The sequence below is a fragment of the Seriola lalandi genome, unplaced genomic scaffold, assembly GCF_002814215.2.
Source record: "Seriola lalandi dorsalis isolate HSWRI2012SDOR001 ecotype SW California unplaced genomic scaffold, Sedor1 jcf7180002054334, whole genome shotgun sequence".
Classification (NCBI taxonomy): Eukaryota; Metazoa; Chordata; class Actinopteri; order Carangiformes; family Carangidae; genus Seriola; species Seriola lalandi.
Window position 1 is genome coordinate 376562 of NW_019524887.1, and position 20360 is coordinate 396921.

The window sequence follows — 20360 nt, forward strand, 5'->3', positions numbered from 1 at the left end:
AAAAAAAAAAAAAACCTTAAAAAATGGTCAATTTACCAGCTTTTTCTGGAGCTGCTAAATTCCTGTCAACGAAGCATTTGATGCCATAATCCAATAAAGTGAGATAGTTAGACAAATCTGACACACCTGTGCATTTCTTCATCAATGTACATTCCCATTCAGAGGTTGGTGTCTATGTGTCATGCTTAAGGTGCTTTTACACAAGAAAAGCAAATTGTACACACTGCCCCTTACTCCACGATATCAGTAGCCTTGGATCTTTTCTCCTACATGTTGCTCTAATGAAGCCATTTATATTAGTGACAAATGTGATCATCCTCTTCTCTTTCCTCCTGTCACTTTTTTCAACCCCACTCACAGCTGGTGTCCAGGGTGTGTGTGTGTGTGTGTGTGTGTTGTGTGTGTTGTGTGTGTGTGTGTGTGTGTTTTGTGTGTGTGTGTGTGTGTGTGTATGTGTGTGTGTGTGTGTGTGTGTGTGTGTGTGTGACCATCATTAAAAATGCATAGCATCTCTCCAAACAGTGTCCCTGACAAGCCACTCATGCTCATTGGATATCCGTCATTAAAATTTAGCAAAGAGGGTAAAGCGTAGACTAGGTGTCAGGTTGCTCATTCAGGCTGTGAATGAATTTTTCAAAGTCCTATTACCTTTGCAGTCACCACTACTGATGTCTCAAGGCTGCACACTCTGACAGTGCCGTTGTCTGGTATTGTAGCTGAGGCGTGACAAAAGCTGAATCAACAATAACAACATGAGTCTCAGGGTGGCTATACTGATTCATTTACTACTGGTTTTTGACAAGGCTGATTCTAAAAAAGGTGAGTTGCTATTTGTTACCTTGATGGAGCAAAGCATAACTTGGTAGGAGTGTTTTATCTCACAGGTGGTGTATATACAGAGAAAGTTGGGCCTCAATTGTTCAATGTCAGCTTGTAATACACTTTCAAAGGTTGTATCAGTTTGCTGGAAAATAGTTTAATAAATAACTATGCTAGGAAAGTTCAATAACCTTTATTAAGTATCTCCACTCTGAGCTGAAATAAAACTTTGTTTTTTTGCCATTGTAAGGTGTCAAATGTGGAGGAATCCTCTCTGCACCATCTGGTAATATCTCCAGTCCAAACTTCCCAGGCCTGTATCCCTACAATACTGACTGTTCCTGGCTTATAGTGGTGGCAGAGGGCTCCTCTGTCCTCCTCACCTTTCACTACTTTGAGCTGGAGTACCACGCCAACTGTGCTTATGACTACATCAAGATCTACAATGGCATATCTGAGGATGAGGGAAACCTCCTAGGGACATTTTGTGGTGACATCTCTCCACCTCAGTTCACCTCTTCTTGGAATGTCATGTCCATCATCTTCCATTCAGACCGCCATGTGGCCCACAGGGGATTCAGTGTTGGCTACAGAAAAGGTAACTTGTTATATCTGATGCAATATGACAGGGATCAGTTGGCTAACGGCCAAAACTTGAAATGATTTTTCCTGGCCAGGTGGCAATACCATAACTCATGGCTTTTACAAGACAGAGAGTCTACAGCCACACTGGCAGCTCTGTGAGGCTGAACTTAGGCACAGCTCACAATATCATCATGCTCACAATGATCATACTTTAGTTTAGTGTGTTAACATGCTAACATTTGTAAATTAGCACTAAACACAAACCACTGTAGAGCTGACACTGATGGGAATGACATTAGTTTTGTAGGCATTTGGTGATAAAATAAAGAATTGGACAAAATAAAATTTTGACCTCATGATGGTGCTAGATGAAAGGTCAGGGGTTGAAAGTTATTACATGAGATCACCAAAGTCATTACAATTCAATTTATCCCCCAGGGACCTTGAATATTTGTACCATATTTCATAGAGATAAAACCAACAGTTGTTAAGATATGAACTTCTCAACCACAAATGACTAATTGTGGTCTCATGGTGGCACTATAGGGAAAGTCAGGAGATCACTGAAGTCAAGTCATTAGGACTTATCTTCTGGGGACAGAATTCCATGGTAATCCATCTAATAGCTTCATAGTTCACATTTTTCAGTCTGGACCAAAATGGTCGACAGCTCAACATTGCCAATCCTGAAGCCATGCTGTTAACATGGCTAAAAGTGTCACCGATAGTTTCAAAGATATATCAATTGACCAGAGTTGACTATATAGATACAGCAAACTGAGTAACCAGTGTACATCCGGTGTTACATGTAAATACTTGATGTCCATTTTGCCTCATAAACTAAATTCTCAGTTTACCAGTACTGACCTCTTTACATCCTTCTCTACAAGTTTTTGTTCCCAGTAACTTCATGTGTAGTGTTACTCCTTTTCAAAAAGAAAAAGGTAAGGTGCATCTGAGTTGGCTTTCTATCCTCTCCAGACATGTGCGGTGGAGTCCTCACTGGCCTATCAGGTGTAATCTCCAGTCCAGGCTACCCTCAGGAGTACAGCAACAACGCTGACTGCTCTTGGGCCATCCATGTGTCCAACACCAGCGTGGTCACCTTGGTCTTCTTGGACTTCCAGCTGGAAAACAATGAGGGGTGCAATTTTGACTTTGTCGCCCTGTTCGATGGCCCGACAGTCACCCATCGCCACCTGGGCAAATACTGTGGGGCAGATAAACCTCCCAACATAATCACTACCTCCAACCAGCTTCTGGTGGTCTTCAAGTCTGACTTCAACATTGGGGGACGGGGGTTCAAGGCCTACTATTACTCAGGTAAGACGGTTTGATTGTGTGTACTTCAAAAAGAAACTCTCCACACCAGTATACTACTGCTTTCAGTTTTTGACTTCTTGACTGTGCATGTTTTTGATGTAACAGCAGGAATTGAAAATGAAAAAAAAACTTTGGTCAGTTACCAATAATGTGACTAACTGTCAGACTTTTCGGTTTGCACAAAGCAACCTTTATTCACAAAAATCCTATTCATTCACCCATTCAGAACCAAAAATCCCATGAATTCCAATTCTATTTCCATAGTTGCAGAGCAGAATAAAATTGTTGGAAAAAATTAATTTGACTTCAACAAAAAGGAACAGTGTGATCTATGATTAGGCTGATATTAGTGGCAAGAAGGGAAAACACATTACACCATGCTGAAAGCTTGAGATTAGGCACATGAAAGACCCAGAGCATGAGACAAAAGATCCTGCCATCTGATGGAATGAAAATTGAACACCTCTGGCTGCAATCTTTGACAGAAAATGGGTAGAGCAGAGATCATCACACCATCTCACACCATCCCTATCAGAGACAAGAATGTACTTGAGTGGTCTAACCAAAACCCAGACCTGAATCCAGTTGAATTCTTATTTGTTCAATCCATAGTGTTAAAAACATTTTAAAAATAAAAAAGCAGTATGTCATTTCACTATATCTTGGCCTGACACAGTGACCGGGTGAGCTGTTTCATCCATTTCCAGTGTCTAAACTAGCTAAAACTAACTGGATGGTGGCTGTAAATAAAGTTGATCACTTATCTGATCAATTGTACTTTTAACAGGTGAATGCCAGCAAGTCTTGTCTGCTGTAAGTGGCAACTTTAGCAGCCCACATTTCCCCAGCATCTACCCAAACAACATCAACTGCCACTGGAGCATCACTCTTGCGGCTGGATACCGCATCAAACTCTTTTTCCCCGTGATGGACTTGGAGGACCGCAACAGTCTGTCAGACCTTTGTGACTATGACTCTGTTGCAGTTTATGATGGGGAGAGTCAGACAGACACCTTGCTGGGACGTTGGTGTGGCAGAGAGCATCCTCCCTCTCTCATCTCAAAGGGTAACAAGTTGCTGGTGGTACTTAGCACAGACAGAGATGAAGCTCATAGAGGGTTCACTGCATCTTATCTTGGAGGTAAATTTCCAGTATATAGGCATCTCAGCTTAATATACCTTTGGTTATTGCCTTAAAATGCTTAATGTTCATCTCTGCAAACAACTGTTCCCCATCCCAGGTCATTCTTACATATGTTGCTCTTCAAAAATAAGTGAAGTGTTTTTTTCCCCCCTGCAATCCAAGTGGTACCTGTAAACGTTAGCTGCACAAGATCAGAATTCACCATTTTGATAGCCCAGCAGTCCTTACCTCAGCTAGACCGTGAGAGCATCTACCTGGGAGACCCAACCTGTACAGCCCAGTTAACGGCCACCTCGTATAAGATACTTGCTCAGTTCGTCAACTGTGGTACTGCTAGCCAGGTGACTAACCACAATCTCATGTCCCTTACTCATACACCATAATAAGCAATGATTTACCATACATTAGTGGTTAAAGAAAATGTAAGAAATTTGTGCCTTGCTTCTATTAATACTGTAACTCCCAATCCCATACAGAAACATCGGAACATCACCATGCTGGTAAACAAACTCTACATTGATTTCTCTGATGGGAAGCAGCAGAATGTGCAAGAATATAAGGTGCAGTGTGACGCCCTGCGGAAGATAGCATCAGTGTCCATCATTTCAGCAGAGGAGCGGCGTCTCGAGGAACAGGCCCAGCAAACTGACAATGACAGCAGCGACAGCACAGGGGAGAACAAAGCTGAGCCTCATGATTTGAGTGATATTGTCTTCATTAGCATCTGTGTTCTGGCTGTTATTCTCATGGTGATAGCTATTGTTTGGCTGGTATTGCTGTAGTAACATATACTGTACATATAGTCTTATTCAACAAAGAAAGAACTTCAGTAAACTGGAGTTGTTTTAAATCATGTTTTGTATAAAAATGTTCATCAATATAAAAACAAAGCATCTATTAACAAAATATTCATACATGATTCCAGCACAAAACAACAGTGTTAGGCTAGTGATGTGCCACAAAACGTGAAAGTATTTTATATCTTCTTTACAGAAAATCAAGAAAAAAAAAAAAATGTTGCATTAATGTGTGTATACAGCAAAAACCACAAATGTCATGTAAACCAGAAGTCTTCAATATACAGTCTCATGGCTAAGCCTTATTCATCCTCAGTTATTTCTTGTACTTAGAAACCACCTGGTTGACTGACATTGTGTTATCCTTCACTTGAGTTCTGATCTCAGGGTTGTGTTTGAAGGCGAACACCAGTGCTCGAACAGTCCGTCTGTATGAGCTGCTGACTAACCGGGAGCTCTGGTGAAACACTTCTCTTTCAATGATGTCTATAAGACCAGAATCCTTCTGTAGGCCAGACAAGAGAATACGAAGAAAACACACACATAACTTAAAATTCTTATTTGTATTTATGAATGAATCAGCCAGTGACTAAAAAGCTGCAAGGTGAACAGGATTTTAAGCAATCGGATGCATGGTTAAAGAAGACCATGTCAGGTGTCAAAGGACTTGCAGCCGATGAATTGTACATTGAGTAACATTAAGAGAAAAGATGGTTTTGTTAGGTATTTTTTACTTGTGGAATGTATACAAATAAAAATTAAAAAGAGTTCATTTGACAATAAATAAAGACGTGCTCCTTGAAGCACGAATCATGTATGCTGAATTTTCAGTGGATGTAATTGATCTGTTAAGTCTTCAAACATCTACAACATACAGTTGTAGGAAACATTAAATTGTAAGAAGTTGCAATTCTCATGCCATACAAAAACATAATATTACTCAAGCTAGGTTATGCAAATGACCACATATTGTACGTTCTCCATTCATTTATATTCCCAAAAATTTCACAAGCAATGTATTGTAAAATGGAAATTAGAAGTGGAATAAACAGAAGGAGAAGAACACAAATGCTTTGGCCGATACACTGAACTTAACTGAGACTCTCATCCTCACCTTGACCTCTAGGGCTTCAGACATTAGTCTTCTAGCGTTGCTTCTGAGTCCTTCGGATTGTTTGTCGGAGCGCACTTCAATAGATGGCTTATTGGAATTCTCCTCAATGAACGTCCTCCAGTCAGTGTAAACCTTTTCTGCCATTGAGCTCACCTCATGGTCCAGATGCTTTCGCATTTTGTTCACAGTGTGACCTTAGAAGAGAGAGGTTTTCACCAAACTAATTAGAATATTGTGAATTTGATAATGGCCCTGGCATTAATGAGGACACATTTGCTGTTTCCAGCTGCGTGACAATGCAATAAAAGCCAACTGTACAGTAGATTCAACCTATGAACTGTTCATTATGTGGATTTAAATTGAATGGGTTGTTTTGCAATCTGTGCTAAAGCTTATGCAAATATGTAATAAAATGCTGATACAATCAGATTTACTGAGTGCTTTTCATATCAAGATTGCATTGTGACTGACTTCTACAAATAGATATCACAATAGAACAATGCCAAACGGCAAAATAACAGGAAGAGCACCTGCAGAAAGTTGGATCTTATCATAAGAGTCTCAGCCTACCTATTTTTGTGGACTTGAGCACTTCCCTGGATGGGATCTTCTTGCTCAGCTCTGTCAGGGCAGTCAGCAGGTTGTCCTTGCTCTGTTCTGGCAGCTCCAACATGGACTTGTAGCGCATGATGTCTTCAATCACAACCACCCTCTGTTAAAAACGCAAGGGCAAGTAATGAGTAAATAAATCTGTCACATAGTTACACTGACTTAGTTTGGTCATTCTTGGACAAGACTGACAGCTCACCCGTAAAGATTCAATTGTAGTTTGTTTGTAAACCTTTCCATTGCTTTTCGATTTCGTAGGTGTTTCCCCCTTTGGAAGCCGCACTACAAACTTATCCATCTTCTAAACACAGAGCAGGAAGCTACCGAGTGGATAGCTTGGTTTTGACACACTAATTCAAAAACAGTTAAGTTTGTTCAGCAAATTTAAGTTGGGTACCGATAACTAAAACCCAGGTCAGAGGGAGCCACCAGAGACAACCAGTGCTAACTGCTGTTAGCAGTTACCTGGTCTACGTTACCTAGCAACTCTATCCTTTGAAACTCAATATATCAAATACATTGCTGGCTTGGATAAGGTAATTCGTCCATATTCGACCAATTAATAGTTGCCTTTCTAACGGCAGCTGTGACAAATCTTAAGTTGGGTCAAGCTAGCAGCAGCTGGAAGGCTATGTGGACACGGATGGTGCCTTTAGGTGCTGTCGGAAATAAAAGACATCGCTGGGCCGACCCAACATGGTGGGAAATTGTTTGGACTCTGGAAGTGCACATCATGGTACAAAATTCAGGGCAATAGCCCCTAAGATTTTCATTAGACAACGCGCAAACAACTGCAGAAAAATTACACTTCATGAACTCTTATTGACTCGAATCCTACTTTGCATTTCCATTTAGGAAGGATGTCCGGAGAGCAAAACCACTGGAGTGCATGAAACTGTAAGCACCCAGGGACAAAAGACAACAGAATTTAACAAAACCAGGGAAAACAGAAAAACAGAATCACAACAGAATTTAGGAATTAAAATAAAATACACAAACAAAGCATTGTGTAGAAAATTGAATGATACTAAAATGCAGTGATGATAAGAAAGAGTATCATGACTTTATAAAAATCAGGCATTATCACAATGTTTATTGATTATCTACAGAACCTGAACGTGATATCGCCTGTCGGTATAATTTGGGAATTTACGAGGAGCACTTAAACATAGCAAAACATGCACGAACAGTCTCGCGAGATAAATAGATTAAGGAGGAGGAAGAGAAGCGTGTTGTTTGTTTAGATTTTTGCAGACAAAATGGGGACTCCTTCCTCCTTTGTTTGTATTTTAGGACTCTTCGCCCTGCTGTCGCGCACATCAGCATCTTCAGATGTGTTCGATAGCGTTTTGGGAAGCACCGCATCTTGTCATAAATCATGTGAAATGACATACAGTTTGCACACGTATCCACGGGTGAGTACTCATATCGCTGAGGAAAGTAATTTCTGCTAGCGTTAGCTAACTGACGTTTTGGTAAGTTAGCGAAACAAAAGTGGGACTATGTACTTCACTCTGTTACAACGTTGTCTTTTTGATTAAACGTTGTTTGCGGCGTTGGGTTTTAGCAAATGTAAAAGTTTAAAGTGCGTCATCTTTCACGGACGTCCTTGTTTATCGTGGTATTCAACTGGTCCTCTGGTTTGTTTCGACAGGAGGAGGAACTCTATGCCTGTCAGAGAGGCTGTCGTCTTTTCTCCATTTGTCAGTTTGTTCGTGACAGCGAGGACCTGAATCAGACCAAATCAGAGTGTGAATCAAGTGAGTTATGCATTAAGCCTTTGTCCTATTTAACCCAGCAGACATGGCTTGTTATCCGTTTAATCACCTACAGTAAAACTATAAACAAATGCCCACGCATATAATCAGCCCGATGTCTACACACCCAAAACCAGAATAAATTGGCTTGCTTTTAACAACCCTTCGTCCTTTGTCCTATGTCTATAATCCTGTTTTACCATCTGTTACCTCTCATCGCCTCCAAATTCCCGCAGCCTGTCGGGAAGCCTACAAACACTCTGATGAGCGGTATGCATGCAACCTGGGTTGTCAGAATCAGCTTCCATTTGCAGAGCAACGCCATGAGCAGGTACAAGTATGTAACAGTCGCTCAGTGGTCTGTATGGATATCCCAATAAAAAAAAATAAAAAAGTGTACTCAGTGTTGCTTGTTTCTTCAGTTGGAGGCCATGGTACCAAGGATTCACCTGCTGTACCCCCTGACGCTGGTCAGAGGATTTTGGGATGATGTAATGAGTCAGGCCCACAGCTTTATCACTTCCACATGGACATTCTACCTCCAGGCTGATGATGGCAAAGTTGTCATTTTCCAGGTATAGTACCGAGAAGTGAAGAAAAGATTATCTAATCATATGTTTTGTATGCAAACACACTTAATCCTGTTACTGTGCAAATGTATTGGAGAAAACTCTGTCTGTTCTGTCTTCTGTTTAACAGACTGAACCGCAAGTCAAGTTTTTCTCCCAGTTTGAACTGGAAAAGGAAGATAAAGAGGAGGCACAGAAGAGCTGTAAGCCTTCCACTCACTTTTCTTTAATTCCACTTATAGGACAATGCTAGTGATTCTCTATACCTTTCTTGTTTTCAAGGATTCTTATAAATTAACCAACACAACAATTCATGTATTTTTACTAATATTTGCTGTATAGATGGAACCTGGTAGAATATTCTTCTCTGCTATGGACTTCCAGTGTTTTCCCAGAAACATGATAAATGAGCCACGTAGCTGCACTGAGTGACAGTTTCCTTTGTTATGATGAATATGGGCACTGTAGGTTATTTTTGGTCAATCCCACATATACAATCCCGCTTCCTTGGAGGATTAGTATGGTTGTACAATAGAAAAGAGAAACGAGTAGTTGGCCTTAGTGTTTTCATTGTTGCCGTTAAGAAAAATGTAGAATTAACATGCATGTTCTTAAACATGCCTACATTAAGGATGTATTTTAAACACAAGCCACAGGTTTTCTAACACAACAAGGGGAATAAACAGATTATGTGTGTATGCATTTCAAATAACCTTTATTTCTCATTTTCTAGTCCCAGGGTTGAGCAGCCCAGTTTACAAAGAATACCATCGCACTTTAATCCAGGAGAGGGACAGAGATATGACCGGGGGCCACAGTTATGATGAATACAACCTCTTCAGCTGTCTCTCAAGGTTTGTTACTTTTATCTACTTTGTCATGGAAGTTCAGTTATTTAACTTACTTGGTAGAGTATGTCATTAACAACACTATGGATCTAATCCCAATGAAGCAATGCAAACTAACGTACATTTCTTCTCAGGAACCCTTGGCTACCAGGATGGATCTTGACCACAACTCTGATCCTGTCTGTGCTGGTCCTGATTTGGATCTGCTGTGCGACTGTGGCAACTGCTGTAGATCAGTATGTACCTGCTGAGGTAAGTCCTGTGCTGTCTGTGGTTAACATACAAAATCAACCTGGGTATGTAAATGTTTATTACATCTAACTTCAGGAAGTTGTTATTTTTTTTTCTCTTTCTGTAAAGCACTTTGCTGGTGCTGGTTGGATGTTTCGTTACTTTTTTGTGGTTACATTTAAGATTGTAAAATGTTTCACAACAAAAAATATCTCTTTTTGCCAGAAATTGAGCATCTATGGTGACAGGGACTACATTAAGGAACAGAAACTGACTCCATATCCAGCATCCTCCCTGCTGATCATCACTTCCAAAGGGCCTGAGGAAGAGGCCGGGCCACTCCCCTCCAAAGTGAACCTGGGCCAGTCCAACATCTAGAAGCCAAAGCTGTGGCAGAGAAGGGACATCCTCCTGTATGAATAACCTTTAGTTGATTTTTATCATCTGGCACAAGACCTGTGCTGCTTGTGGTCTAAACAGGAGTAACTACTTGCAGAGCATTTTGTATCTCGATATTATGTCTCGTCTCCCTTTGATGCTTTTAAAATTGGAGTGATGAAAAGGTTTTTTTTCTGTATATTGGTATAATTGAGGCATTATAGTATAGTGATGGCAGTACAAGGCCAATAGGTTTTGGGTTTTTCTTCAATCTTCATGTGTGCATGGTGTTCTTGGTGTTTTTATTTTAGTGAATAATGTTTAAATGAACTGCTTTTGACTTGAACTGATACAGTTTCACCCAAACCCTCAACTTTTGGTAAAATAGATTGTGCTACTGTTGCAGACTCTCTTCTGTTTCTACTGCAGTACATTTCAGGACTATTGAATTTTACAATAAAATGCTACGCTCTTGATTAATAGTGACGGTACATGCAGTAGGTCTTTCCTGCTTCACTGTTGTCTGTTCTCATAATGATGGATCAGAATTAAATACAATGAAGTGAAGTTGTTGACATGTATGTGACTTTTTTTCTGTCATTATATACCTTAGCTGCATTTGAGGTCTATCAGGAAACAAACATTTTCAACAGAAGACTAGCTGCAAAAAAAAAACAAAAAAAAAACAGTGGAACAATTTCTCAAGGGGATAAAACAACAAAATGCTGTCATTTAACATGTTTTTTTAAACATACCTGTGTACAATCATTTTTAAGTTAAACTACACTACAGTATGATACTATGATAGTACAAGGAGGATGTATTCATGGTTGGGTTTACGTGCTAGAGGGTCCCCTATTAACCCCTGACTCTCCTTTTTGTGCTGTGTGTAAAGTCAGTGTCTGCTTTGTGGTTTGACAAAATGACAAACAAGGAAATGGACACATACAAAATATTGACCTTTTATTTATAAAAAATAAATCTAAAACTCCACTAGTATCCAAGAAAAAGTGTTTACAGTTAACTAGGGGGAAAATTCTTGTAAAAATATTCTCGTTCCTTTGAGCCTAAATGTTACCTGTTAATGGTCACACTTGTGTTGTGCTCTTTATGGACGAATACCTCAATAGCTGTTCAACAATTCAATGTCCTCTGCAGTAAGCGCTGATGACGGCGAACGTTTTGTTGGAGGGCTACGACGTAAACTGTCACACCTTTCTGACTGACGCTGTCGTTTTTTGATGTTGTGCCACGAAGTCTTCTCTTGTTGATTTACCGTGTAAGGAACCTGTTTCTCAGGTATGTGATTCTTTGCTTCAGGTCTGTAGAAATGCAGTCTGTCTCTCTTGGCCTCCTCTTCACTCTCACATACCAGGGGTGCTGCATTCAGGACTTCTCTGACAAACTTCTGCCTTCCAACTACACAATAATGAGACTTTTATTACCATCCTAGGTAAAATGTCAAAACACTCAATTTGACTTACCCAGTAGACAGTTAGAATGTAATGCAATGTAACATGAAAAGAAAAATGAACAAAAACTTACAAAAGCGTAGAGCTGATGTTCTTGATTCTTCAATTTTCTTCTGTTTTGGCATTTGTGAACTATTCGTTTCCCACTGGTTTACAACCTGAAAACAAGGCAAGCATTTGTCAAACAGTATTACACCTTCAACATTTATACTTCTATCAGTGTCTGTGGACATTTACCTGCTCTGCCCAACCTTCTGTTTTGCATCTTGAGTGATCAAAGATGTCCAGAGGTTTATCAGAACAAATGAGTCCCAACTGGTTCCATATGGTCGTTTTCAAACCTGCACCAAGCTGGAGGTATAAATTACATTTAGAGATCAGCATCACAATGAACTATAACCAGGTGTTACACACAAACAGTACTGGCTTACCTTCAAACTAGTCCCAGATACGTCAAGTTTTTCAAGTTTGGGGAGGCATGTGAGGTATCTGAGGGCCCTCTCTGAGATGGGGTTATCTGTATATGAAAGAGATCAACACTGGACATCAACTTGTGACAGCTTTAAATATGAAGATAGTGGTATTTGTTTTACCATATGGAAGCAGTTAATATTCTATAAACTAACAGGAAACATCTAGAAGCTGAAGACAATCCAGTCCCTTCCTCATCATCCGGATAGGTGCAGTCAATCTTTGTAAACCAACATCTGACAAATTGTTCCCACCGATGAAAAGCTGAATGAGGCTGCTAAAAATGAAATGCACAAGTGTTAGTAGTGTTTCGTTTTTGTTTGTTTTTTTGATTCGCCACAATGTTTCGTTGGAACTGAGAAGTCAGGTATTATTACTTTGCCAATGAGCTAGATGTTAGATGCTGGAATATCTCATGATCATCGCCCAGTCTGCAGCCAAACAAATCCAGAGACTTCAGACTGTGAAATGTTTTTATTTCTTCCATCCTCTCATGCAAAAGTGGAAACCTGCAGAAATGAAAGAGGGACAAGAAACGCTACGGTTTGTGGCAAAGATACTTGGGAGAAAGGAGATACAATACACTGGCACTATAACTTACCTGTTTCGTAGACAGAGGGATCCAAGCACCATCTGCCCATATGCATCACTAAATAACTGGAGGGCTTTTGGAGAAACATCTGTGTTTGAAAATACACGGTTCTCCTCTGCTGCTGCAAAAAGTCTGTCTCCTATTTGCTCAGGGAAACCCACCAGAGAGTCCACATGGTGAATATTGTCAGCTACGAACAACAGAGTGATATCAAAAAGAGATTTTGCGGTGTACCTCAGACTTCCCTCTGCATTGTAGGTGAATGTGAAATGTTCCTTTCTCAGCACAAACGGATTCGTCCTTCTGCATGATGACACTGGCTTTGGCTGTGCCAGGACTATGTCACTGACACGACGAAGGTTGCCTCTTTCACGGACATAAATAGTGCCATTGTCCATACCGAGGTCACACATTTTTACCGTGTCACAAAACTCTCAACTCATGCACGCTTAGCTAGCCGGCTAAAAAATAGCTCACTAGCTAGCTGATGAATAGCGTCGTTGACTTAAGCTAAAACCTCTCCCCAAAAATCCCCAAATATTTGTTAGCTATTCTAATTGTATTCCACATTACACTCCAAGGGTTTTACTACTTGCATGTATTTTGACAAGTATATCGAGTTCCGTTTGGTAATTCCACACAGGAAGTTATGATGGTTGAAGCTTTGCTCGCTAACTTCAAACTAAAAGTCTACTACTAATAGACGCTTGTTTCAGCATCCCAGGATACTAAAAAAACGTCATAAGTAGCACGAATTACACGTGGAAAAACACGTACAAACATCATAATTAATCTGGCATGACACGGGCAATCATATGTCACGTTTTTTAAAAAGTTCGAACGCTTACTTTGAAAATGTTTCCTAACAGGAAGAAGTCTTGTTGACATGTATGTCCTGGCCCAGGAAACGCAAAGGCTAGTTAGGAGGAGTGAAATGATTTTCATGAGTTTTGGGAGATAATTTGGTAAGCATGTATAGTTTAAAGAAACTAACAAAACGAAGTACTGGCTTCTTAAATATAAACGAGGCTTTTGTCATTTTTTTCGCCTCTAATGTTGCGTTAATCGGTTAATGTAATTGGCTAGTTGTTGATGAGCTGTCTAGGGAAGGCTTGGTAGCTAACTAGAAGCTAACTTACTACGTGTCTGTTTTCCTGTATTTCTCATTGTTTTGAACGGTTTACTCCAATGTAAGGAGAGGGAATAATTAGCCCTGGAAGCTAAATAAAGATGTTTCTTTCCTTCACAGTTTTCTAAGATTAAGGTGTTGCCTTCCTGCAACACTATCTAGCCGATAAGTTACTGAGAGGGGATCTCTGTTGAGAGTGAATCCGTGTAAATGGCGTCGACAAATGATCCATTTCAATTTCAAGGTGAGTGTCCACCAACATGTTTTTTGTCATTAAATGGAGTTGCCTCAGTGATGCTTTGCTAAAGTTTACAGCTCTCTCTCTATCAGTCTCTGTATCATCTGTACACGCACATCTCTCACTGCTCCCCCTGATGTAACTGCCTCACTGCCACGCTGCATACATCACTCAAAAAACCAACCGTCAAAACTTATGATTAATATTTTCCATTAATCTATGCCATGGATTTAGAATTTGAAGAAGCTGGCAGTCTATTAGAAGCCAACAGAGATGCAACCACCATAAGCATTGAAGATGAAGCTATCCAAGCTGAGAACCAGAGAAAATCTGGTGGTTTAACTGCTGGTGGTGGTGATGATGATGAGGACCCACTTGCCTATGACGACAAGTCTGAGGTCAGGACAAGACAAAAACTTATAGAGAAAGTGTGAATTTTTAACTATGAACCATTAAATGGTGTTGCATCAAATATTAATTTGATTAATTTTGTTTTCTATATGTTTTTTCTTTTTCCAATTAAAGCTTCTCTCTGGGCAAAAGAAAAGTGTCCCTTTCTGGACATTCGAGTACTACCAACAATTCTTTGACATTGAGACCCATCACGTAATATAATTACAACTTGTTTTAAGCACTTAACCACTATGACAATTTGTCATGTAACATAGAGTGCATCAGAACAAAGGTAGGTTTAATTAACCTGCATATGTAATGGGTATTATTTCTTTCAGGTGAAGGAAAGAATCATTGGATCAGTGCTGCCATGGCCTGGAAAGAACTTTATTCAGGTCTATCTTCGTCGAAATCCTGATCTTTATGGTTAGCACTTTTCATGTTCTAATTAGACAATTAGATGTTGTCCAGACAGACACACAATCGTTGATATCTTTGACAATTGATATTTGTGCTTTCAGGACCATTCTGGATTTGTACCACTCTTGTGTTTGCCATTGCTATCAGTGGTAACATATCCAACTTTCTGGTGCACTTAGGCAAGCCAAACTACAAGTATACCCCAGAGTTTGGTAAAGGTAAGCGCTCTTATTCTTTGGTATTCACAGCTCACTTGCTCAGTTTGAGTGTAAGAGGAAACTATACTGTAAATTCCTCTTAAAATCTCTTATCTTTAAATGTACTGTGTTTTCCAGTGACCATAGCTGCAACAGCAATCTTCAGCTATGCTTGGTTGGTGCCTCTTGCCCTCTGGGGTTTCCTGCTATGGAGAAACAACAAGATCATGAACTTGGTGTCATACTCCTTTATGGAGATAGTCTGTGTGTATGGCTATTCACTTTCAATATACATTCCAGCGGTGGTAAGATATGAAATTTTCTTTTTATCTCAGAATAACAGGAGTTACAGCTGATAACATCCACAGTCATTTTTCATATGCTATGTCAGGTTGTGATGCATTTTCACTACAACTAAAAGTAGCTCTTTATATTTTGGCTTAAAATCTCTGTAACATTTAGCTTTATAAAAGTATAATATTTGGCATTTTGGAATGAAACAGTTGTGTTTAAAAGCTACTCTGATGCATTTAGAGTGACTTCTAAGCTGCATATGCTGTGCCTCAATTACAACAAGATGTGGCAACATAAATTAGCTCAGAAACCACAGCAAAGCATTGTTCAACACATTTTGAACACAGCATGTCATGAAGGTCTCAAAATACCATATGAATTGACTTTAGAGCTGTGTATTGACTAATTGTGTATAATACAAAATATTCTTACCTCTCATTATATTGTAATGTTTCCCCTCCCCTGTATCATTAATACATTTAGGGCTTTGTTTTTTGGCTTGTAGTATTTCTCATTAAATGAGGCACATACACACTGTTCATCCAAATGTTTGACTGATTCTGCACATGTATTTTAATGATGCACTGTTGTTTCCTAAATAAGGTCTTATGGATTCTTCCATATCAATGGCTGAGGTGGACCTCCATCGTGGTGGCTCTTTGCCTTTCTGGGTCAGTGCTGATGATGACTTTCTGGCCTGCAGTCCGGGATGACCACCCCAAAGTGATCATAGCAGTCATGTCAGCCATTGTGTTGTTCAACGCCCTGCTTGCTGTTGGTTGTAAGGTAATTGTGCCATAGCTATGATGCTTCTTTTACATAACTTTTGTGGTAGCATAAATTCCAAATTGAAAAGATATGGAAAATAAATCTGTTTGGGGAAATAAGATACAACATTCATTGTCCAGCTTTGGCAAACTACATCTGCACTAATTCAATTGATTCAAGCTGCCTGGCCATCTTGGTATAGATAACAATGATTGACTTACTCTCAATTGTCTTCAGTGATCTCAGTGGCATGGCCAAGTCTTGACCCAACTTGTCTACGTCAATCACGGAATAAACTATACAGACATTTTTGCGTGTCTCTCCCTGTGTGTTTCTGGGAAATGTCTATACCTGATAGTGTCAAGTTAACTCCCTCTAGGGAGATTCTCTTCATTGGAAACTGTGACCGCATTGCTAACTGGTGTGACAACGGGCTGTTAGTGCACTTCTTAATGTGAATACTGTCAGTTCTGCACTGCAGGAGTATCATCTGTCTGGTCACATTCATGTAATTAGTCTACAAAGTAAGCCATGTCTGAAGGCTGACCAAGATGAATGGATTTCAGAAATGCTGTATTCTCTCTTGTAACACTGAACATTTGCTGCACACTTACGCTCAGACACTCCAGTTTTAGTTCTTGATTGATGAGTAGTTTCTCTTAATCATGTAATTGCCTCTTTTCAAGTTATTTTTTCACTATTTCCCTTATTTTCTTGTTTTTTCAGGCCTATTTCTTTAGCAACCCACAACCAGATCTACCACCTAACTCTACAGCAATCGAGGTGAAGCCTTCGTCATGAAAGCCTTTCATTGTTTGAAGGTAAACAATAGTGACACAGAAGCTTTTAAAGCCATGAGCCCATTGTTCAAATACACTAATAACCTGATGCATGTAAGTCATATTTCTCCACTTTGTGCTTTCTCATGGTGGTTTTTATTTTTGCACTCAATTGTTTAAAGAATAATGAGCTCCTAGGGCAGTAGCAGCTCTACACTGTTGTCCTATTTTAGTGGCTGTGGCTCAAGCTTGTGTTATTTTGACCTGCTAGAGGAGAACATATGACACCGGACATCCTCTACACGATTTCTCCTTCCCAAAGCAAGTGTTATTCTTTTTTAAATTGCAGGTTCTCCTGTTGCCTTATTAGAAAGAATCGGGTTGCTGTGGTGATGAAGTCATTGGTCGTCTAGATTTCACCTGCACTTGGACATTCTGGCTTAAGACCTTTAACCCAGTGTGTATACTTAGTGCACCTGCATGACCTTTGGAAATGAACACCACTATTAAGTATGTTTTTTCTTATGGGATGGGTTCTAAATTAACAAAGCACACAAGATCTCTTTTAGTATGGTAATTTTATGCTTTATAGTTCTTAGGTTGAAATATACAGATAACCAGTATGAGCAGTGATGTGGTGGCAGTTTGTATATGCATTTTTTATATACCTATAAAGACAACTGGTTTGTATATGTATGTACAGAATTTTCCACATAAACAGGACAACAATTATAGGTATTGGTAAGATTTTCAAGGGTTTGGACTTATTATGTACACAGAGTTACTGTATTTTTCTCTAACTGATATAAGTGCCCTTAGCTAATGCCAAAGACCCATCGCAAATGTCCAAGTGATTTACAACTTGTGTAACTATTTTTGTAATTCATTTGTTTTCTATTGTTACAGACTGCATTTGACGAAATTTAATATGTCTGTTTCATGGGGAATAAAATAAAACATGGTCTATGTGTGGACCACTTTTATTAATGAAATCATCAATGTCATGACAGTGATCAATTTACAGTTCACCTAGAGCCTATTTTCCATTATAAATTAGACCATATGAACAGATTATCTGCATACTGGCTTTACCCATATTAAAGAAATAATTCAACAATTTAGGAAATATGCTTGTTCGCTTTCTTGTCATGAGTTGCATCGGAGGATTGAAACCGGTCTCATGTCGCTAGTATGAATATGAAGCTGCTGCTGGTTAGCTTAGCTTAGCATAACGATCGGAAACGGAGGGAATAAGATACAGTGTGTTAATTAGCAAGCTTTATTGGTGCTGGAACGAAGATTTTGTTACATTCAGACAGAGCCAGGGTTGCTATTTCCACATGTTTTAGTGCATTTCTTTTTTTTCATTAAAACCTAAAAAAAACAAGGCTGAATATCAATTGAAATTCAAATTAATTTGAAAACGTTGAGAAAATATCCTCACACCGAATCTAATCACTTTAGTGTTTTGTCATTTAGTTCCTAATAAATTGCATCTGAATTCAGTGTTTTCCACCTGTAATAACAATGAGTTTGCATCTGAAGTCCATGTAAAAAATTGTGTAAGGACTCTGGATACTTGCATCATATACATTATAATATTAAAAAATATATATTATTATTATTATTATTATTATTATATATAGATATCAATACATTTTCTTCCAGTAAACTTTTAAGTTTTAGGTAGTACAACCTTAATTCACCCCAGCTCCCCCACATGTAGGCAACGTGACTCTTTTCTGCCAGCTCCTGATACCATTAAAGGCTGCCAGTACATTTCAACAGTTGGACATTTTAAATATTTAAGGGAGAGATTGTAACCAATAGGTAACTTCAGCAATCCAAAGAGAGTATCCAACTTTAAAAGTAGACATTTGGCTGCTGCTTCTGTTTTTCCAACTATCTATCTTTACTGTCATGTGGTTGAGCAAACTGCTAGAATCTACTGTGTCGCTGTTTGGATACACAGATCCCCTGCAGTGGAAAATGTTACTTATGTATGTAAAGCCTGTTTCTACAAGCACTCAGCGCGTTGTCAGCACCTCACACACAGGGGACCTAAGTTAACACTTTACAATATTTCCATTGATCAATAAGGGCACAGTTTTTAGATTAATTAACAAAACCGAAAAAAAAATTGTGTCACTTGAAACGGTGTCAAAGGGATTGTGGTGCCCTAATTAATGGTCATTCTAGCCCCAGCTTTGAGTTACACAGGAGCTGCCTGTCAAACAGATAACCCTTTTAGAGGAATGTCACCTGCCTCAGTCTCAGGCATGCAGGCAGCTGCTCGTGTTTGTGGATTTATTAGCCCAATTCTCGAGGACTATTTGAATTGCTTTTTATATATATATATATATATTTTTTTTTTTTAAGAAAATGCCTTTTTCATTTTAATATTTTTATATTGTGATTTGAAAACCTTTCCATAGGATGGCCACCTCAAATGGGAAAGGTGAAAAAGTGTCCAAATTTGAGACTTTAAAACTGTTGGAGAAATGCAGAAAGGAAAGAGATGATGCCATGCACAGAGAAAGTGTTCTCAGAGAGAAACTCCGACAGTATGAGTCAAGGATGCGTTCAACTGAGGCTCTGAAACAGAAACTGAAAACCATGACCATGGACAACAAGGAGCTGAGGAAACAGGTGAAGGCTCTTCGTACTGAGATTGGACTTGAATGCAGCCCCAAGTTCAATGGAAAGACCACAAAGGACATAATCAATGACTTGCATGAGAAGGAGCGTGAGTGCAGTTCCTTGGTGGAGAAGGCTGGGAAACTGAGCCTGACCATTGATGATTTGACATCAGAGTTGGCAAATACAGTCACGTCTAAAACTCTTTTAGAGGACCAAGTTCAGTCATTGCAACAAAACCTCAAGGACATGACAAATAATCAGCGCCGTTTGCTAAAGCTGTGGGAGGACAAGAAGGCCCAGAGGGAGCAGTTCGCCCTCCCTGCAATTACGCAGAAACCTGGACAGAAACCATTTATTCATAAAGCAATTCAAACTGAGATGTCCATCAGTTCATCACAAAAGCTCCCAGTCAATGCTTTTGAGACCAAGCCATTCTCTCGGGACAATGACAAAAAGACTGTTTTGGATAAACACAGTTTTCCAACTTATGGAAATGGCTATCACCACGACAAGAAAGCTTTCATGCATGATGAAACTAAAGGAATTCAGAACTGATTAGATTCTAACAGAAAAAGACAGCCACTAACGCTCTGCTTTAATAAAGTAGAGCAGAGATATAGCTAATAATCATTGGTCATCACTAATGTTGTACTTGACAAATAAATGAGTAAAAGGAGATATAATATAAACAATGAGTATGACTTGTCCTGGTGCCTTGTGTAAATTACGGTAATGTTGTGAGAATGTTGTTATACCAGCATTTGTATCATTTGAGGTGTTGCTTCACTTTTTA

At 39.3% G+C, this 20360-nt stretch overlaps 6 protein-coding genes across 9 annotated transcripts; 4 read left to right on the plus strand and 2 right to left on the minus strand.

Moving 5' to 3' along the window:
- Positions 1-624: 624 nt before the first annotated feature.
- Positions 625-4653, plus strand: cdcp2 (CUB domain containing protein 2). The gene is made up of 6 exons (XM_023407399.2): positions 625-819; positions 1070-1417; positions 2386-2727; positions 3515-3868; positions 4034-4212; positions 4348-4653. The coding sequence occupies exons 1-6, from the start codon at positions 753-755 to the stop codon at positions 4651-4653; spliced, it is 1596 nt and encodes a 531-aa protein (XP_023263167.1). The 5' UTR covers positions 625-752.
- Positions 4654-4711: 58 nt separating this feature from the next.
- tceanc2 (transcription elongation factor A (SII) N-terminal and central domain containing 2) lies at positions 4712-7060 on the minus strand. Its single transcript, XM_023407398.2, has 4 exons — positions 6591-7060; positions 6353-6494; positions 5783-5976; positions 4712-5173 (listed from the first exon to the last, which is right to left on the minus strand). The coding sequence occupies exons 1-4, from the start codon at positions 6687-6689 to the stop codon at positions 4985-4987; spliced, it is 624 nt and encodes a 207-aa protein (XP_023263166.1). The 5' UTR covers positions 6690-7060; the 3' UTR covers positions 4712-4984.
- A 540-nt stretch (positions 7061-7600) lies between these two features.
- Positions 7601-10741, plus strand: tmem59 (transmembrane protein 59). 2 transcript variants are annotated; one of them, XM_023407388.2, is made up of 8 exons: positions 7601-7806; positions 8046-8151; positions 8385-8485; positions 8571-8723; positions 8848-8920; positions 9451-9571; positions 9700-9817; positions 10022-10741. In XM_023407388.2, the coding sequence occupies exons 1-8, from the start codon at positions 7651-7653 to the stop codon at positions 10172-10174; spliced, it is 981 nt and encodes a 326-aa protein (XP_023263156.1). In that variant the 5' UTR covers positions 7601-7650; the 3' UTR covers positions 10175-10741. The 2 variants fall into 2 exon arrangements, with proteins under 2 accessions (XP_023263156.1, XP_023263157.1); XM_023407389.2 differs by having other exon boundaries at positions 7602-7806; positions 8385-8479.
- A 383-nt stretch (positions 10742-11124) lies between these two features.
- On the minus strand, positions 11125-13344 carry lrrc42 (leucine rich repeat containing 42). Of its 2 annotated transcripts, none has more exons than XM_023407409.2 (7): positions 12719-13344; positions 12495-12626; positions 12273-12391; positions 12078-12163; positions 11884-11997; positions 11720-11804; positions 11125-11593 (listed from the first exon to the last, which is right to left on the minus strand). In XM_023407409.2, the coding sequence occupies exons 1-7, from the start codon at positions 13120-13122 to the stop codon at positions 11298-11300; spliced, it is 1236 nt and encodes a 411-aa protein (XP_023263177.1). In that variant the 5' UTR covers positions 13123-13344; the 3' UTR covers positions 11125-11297. The 2 variants fall into 2 exon arrangements, with proteins under 2 accessions (XP_023263177.1, XP_023263176.1); XM_023407408.2 differs by having other exon boundaries at positions 12273-12394; positions 12719-13343.
- A 237-nt stretch (positions 13345-13581) lies between these two features.
- Positions 13582-17919, plus strand: yipf1 (Yip1 domain family, member 1). 2 transcript variants are annotated; one of them, XM_023407430.2, is made up of 10 exons: positions 13582-13674; positions 13959-14082; positions 14311-14474; positions 14602-14682; positions 14808-14895; positions 14991-15107; positions 15225-15391; positions 15984-16166; positions 16875-16969; positions 17277-17919. In XM_023407430.2, exons 2-9 carry the CDS (start codon positions 14049-14051, stop codon positions 16947-16949), a joined length of 909 nt encoding a protein of 302 aa, XP_023263198.1. In that variant the 5' UTR covers positions 13582-13674; positions 13959-14048; the 3' UTR covers positions 16950-16969; positions 17277-17919. The 2 variants fall into 2 exon arrangements, with proteins under 2 accessions (XP_023263198.1, XP_087030401.1); XM_087174275.1 differs by having other exon boundaries at positions 13601-13624.
- Positions 17920-18059: 140 nt separating this feature from the next.
- Positions 18060-20257, plus strand: LOC111655857 (uncharacterized). Its single transcript, XM_023407391.2, has one exon. It carries the CDS (start codon positions 19364-19366, stop codon positions 20120-20122), a length of 759 nt encoding a protein of 252 aa, XP_023263159.1. The 5' UTR covers positions 18060-19363; the 3' UTR covers positions 20123-20257.
- The last annotated feature ends 103 nt before the right edge of the window (positions 20258-20360 follow it).

Bases quoted from the DNA above. Each gene is read 5' to 3' on its own strand.
- cdcp2 (XM_023407399.2), top strand. From the start codon at position 753: ATGAGTCTCAGGGTGGCTATACTGATTCATTTACTACTGGTTTTTGAC. The intron at 820-1,069 runs GTGAGTTGCTAT...TGCCATTGTAAG, and splicing joins CAAGGCTGATTCTAAAAAAG to GTGTCAAATGTGGAGGAATC. The intron at 4,213-4,347 runs GTGACTAACCAC...AATCCCATACAG, and splicing joins ACTGTGGTACTGCTAGCCAG to AAACATCGGAACATCACCAT.
- LOC111655857 (XM_023407391.2), top strand. From the start codon at position 19,364: ATGGCCACCTCAAATGGGAAAGGTGAAAAAGTGTCCAAATTTGAGACT.
- yipf1 (XM_023407430.2), top strand. From the start codon at position 14,049: ATGGCGTCGACAAATGATCCATTTCAATTTCAAG. The intron at 14,475-14,601 runs GTCAGGACAAGA...TTCCAATTAAAG, and splicing joins CCTATGACGACAAGTCTGAG to CTTCTCTCTGGGCAAAAGAA. The intron at 14,896-14,990 runs GTTAGCACTTTT...TTGTGCTTTCAG, and splicing joins TCGAAATCCTGATCTTTATG to GACCATTCTGGATTTGTACC.
- tceanc2 (XM_023407398.2), bottom strand. From the start codon at position 6,689: ATGGATAAGTTTGTAGTGCGGCTTCCAAAGGGGGAAACACCTACGAAA. The intron at 5,977-6,352 runs GTAGGCTGAGAC...CTCTCTTCTAAG, and splicing joins GCTCAAGTCCACAAAAATAG to GTCACACTGTGAACAAAATG. The intron at 5,174-5,782 runs GTGAGGATGAGA...TCTGGCCTACAG, and splicing joins CTGAAGCCCTAGAGGTCAAG to AAGGATTCTGGTCTTATAGA.
- lrrc42 (XM_023407408.2), bottom strand. From the start codon at position 13,122: ATGTGTGACCTCGGTATGGACAATGGCACTATTTATGTCCGTGAAAGA. The intron at 12,627-12,718 runs GTAAGTTATAGT...TCATTTCTGCAG, and splicing joins TCCCTCTGTCTACGAAACAG to GTTTCCACTTTTGCATGAGA. The intron at 12,164-12,272 runs GTTAGTTTATAG...TTTCATATACAG, and splicing joins TCAGCTTCTAGATGTTTCCT to ATAACCCCATCTCAGAGAGG.
- tmem59 (XM_023407388.2), top strand. From the start codon at position 7,651: ATGGGGACTCCTTCCTCCTTTGTTTGTATTTTAGGACTCTTCGCCCTG. The intron at 8,152-8,384 runs GTGAGTTATGCA...AAATTCCCGCAG, and splicing joins CAAATCAGAGTGTGAATCAA to CCTGTCGGGAAGCCTACAAA. The intron at 8,486-8,570 runs GTATGTAACAGT...TTGTTTCTTCAG, and splicing joins AACGCCATGAGCAGGTACAA to TTGGAGGCCATGGTACCAAG.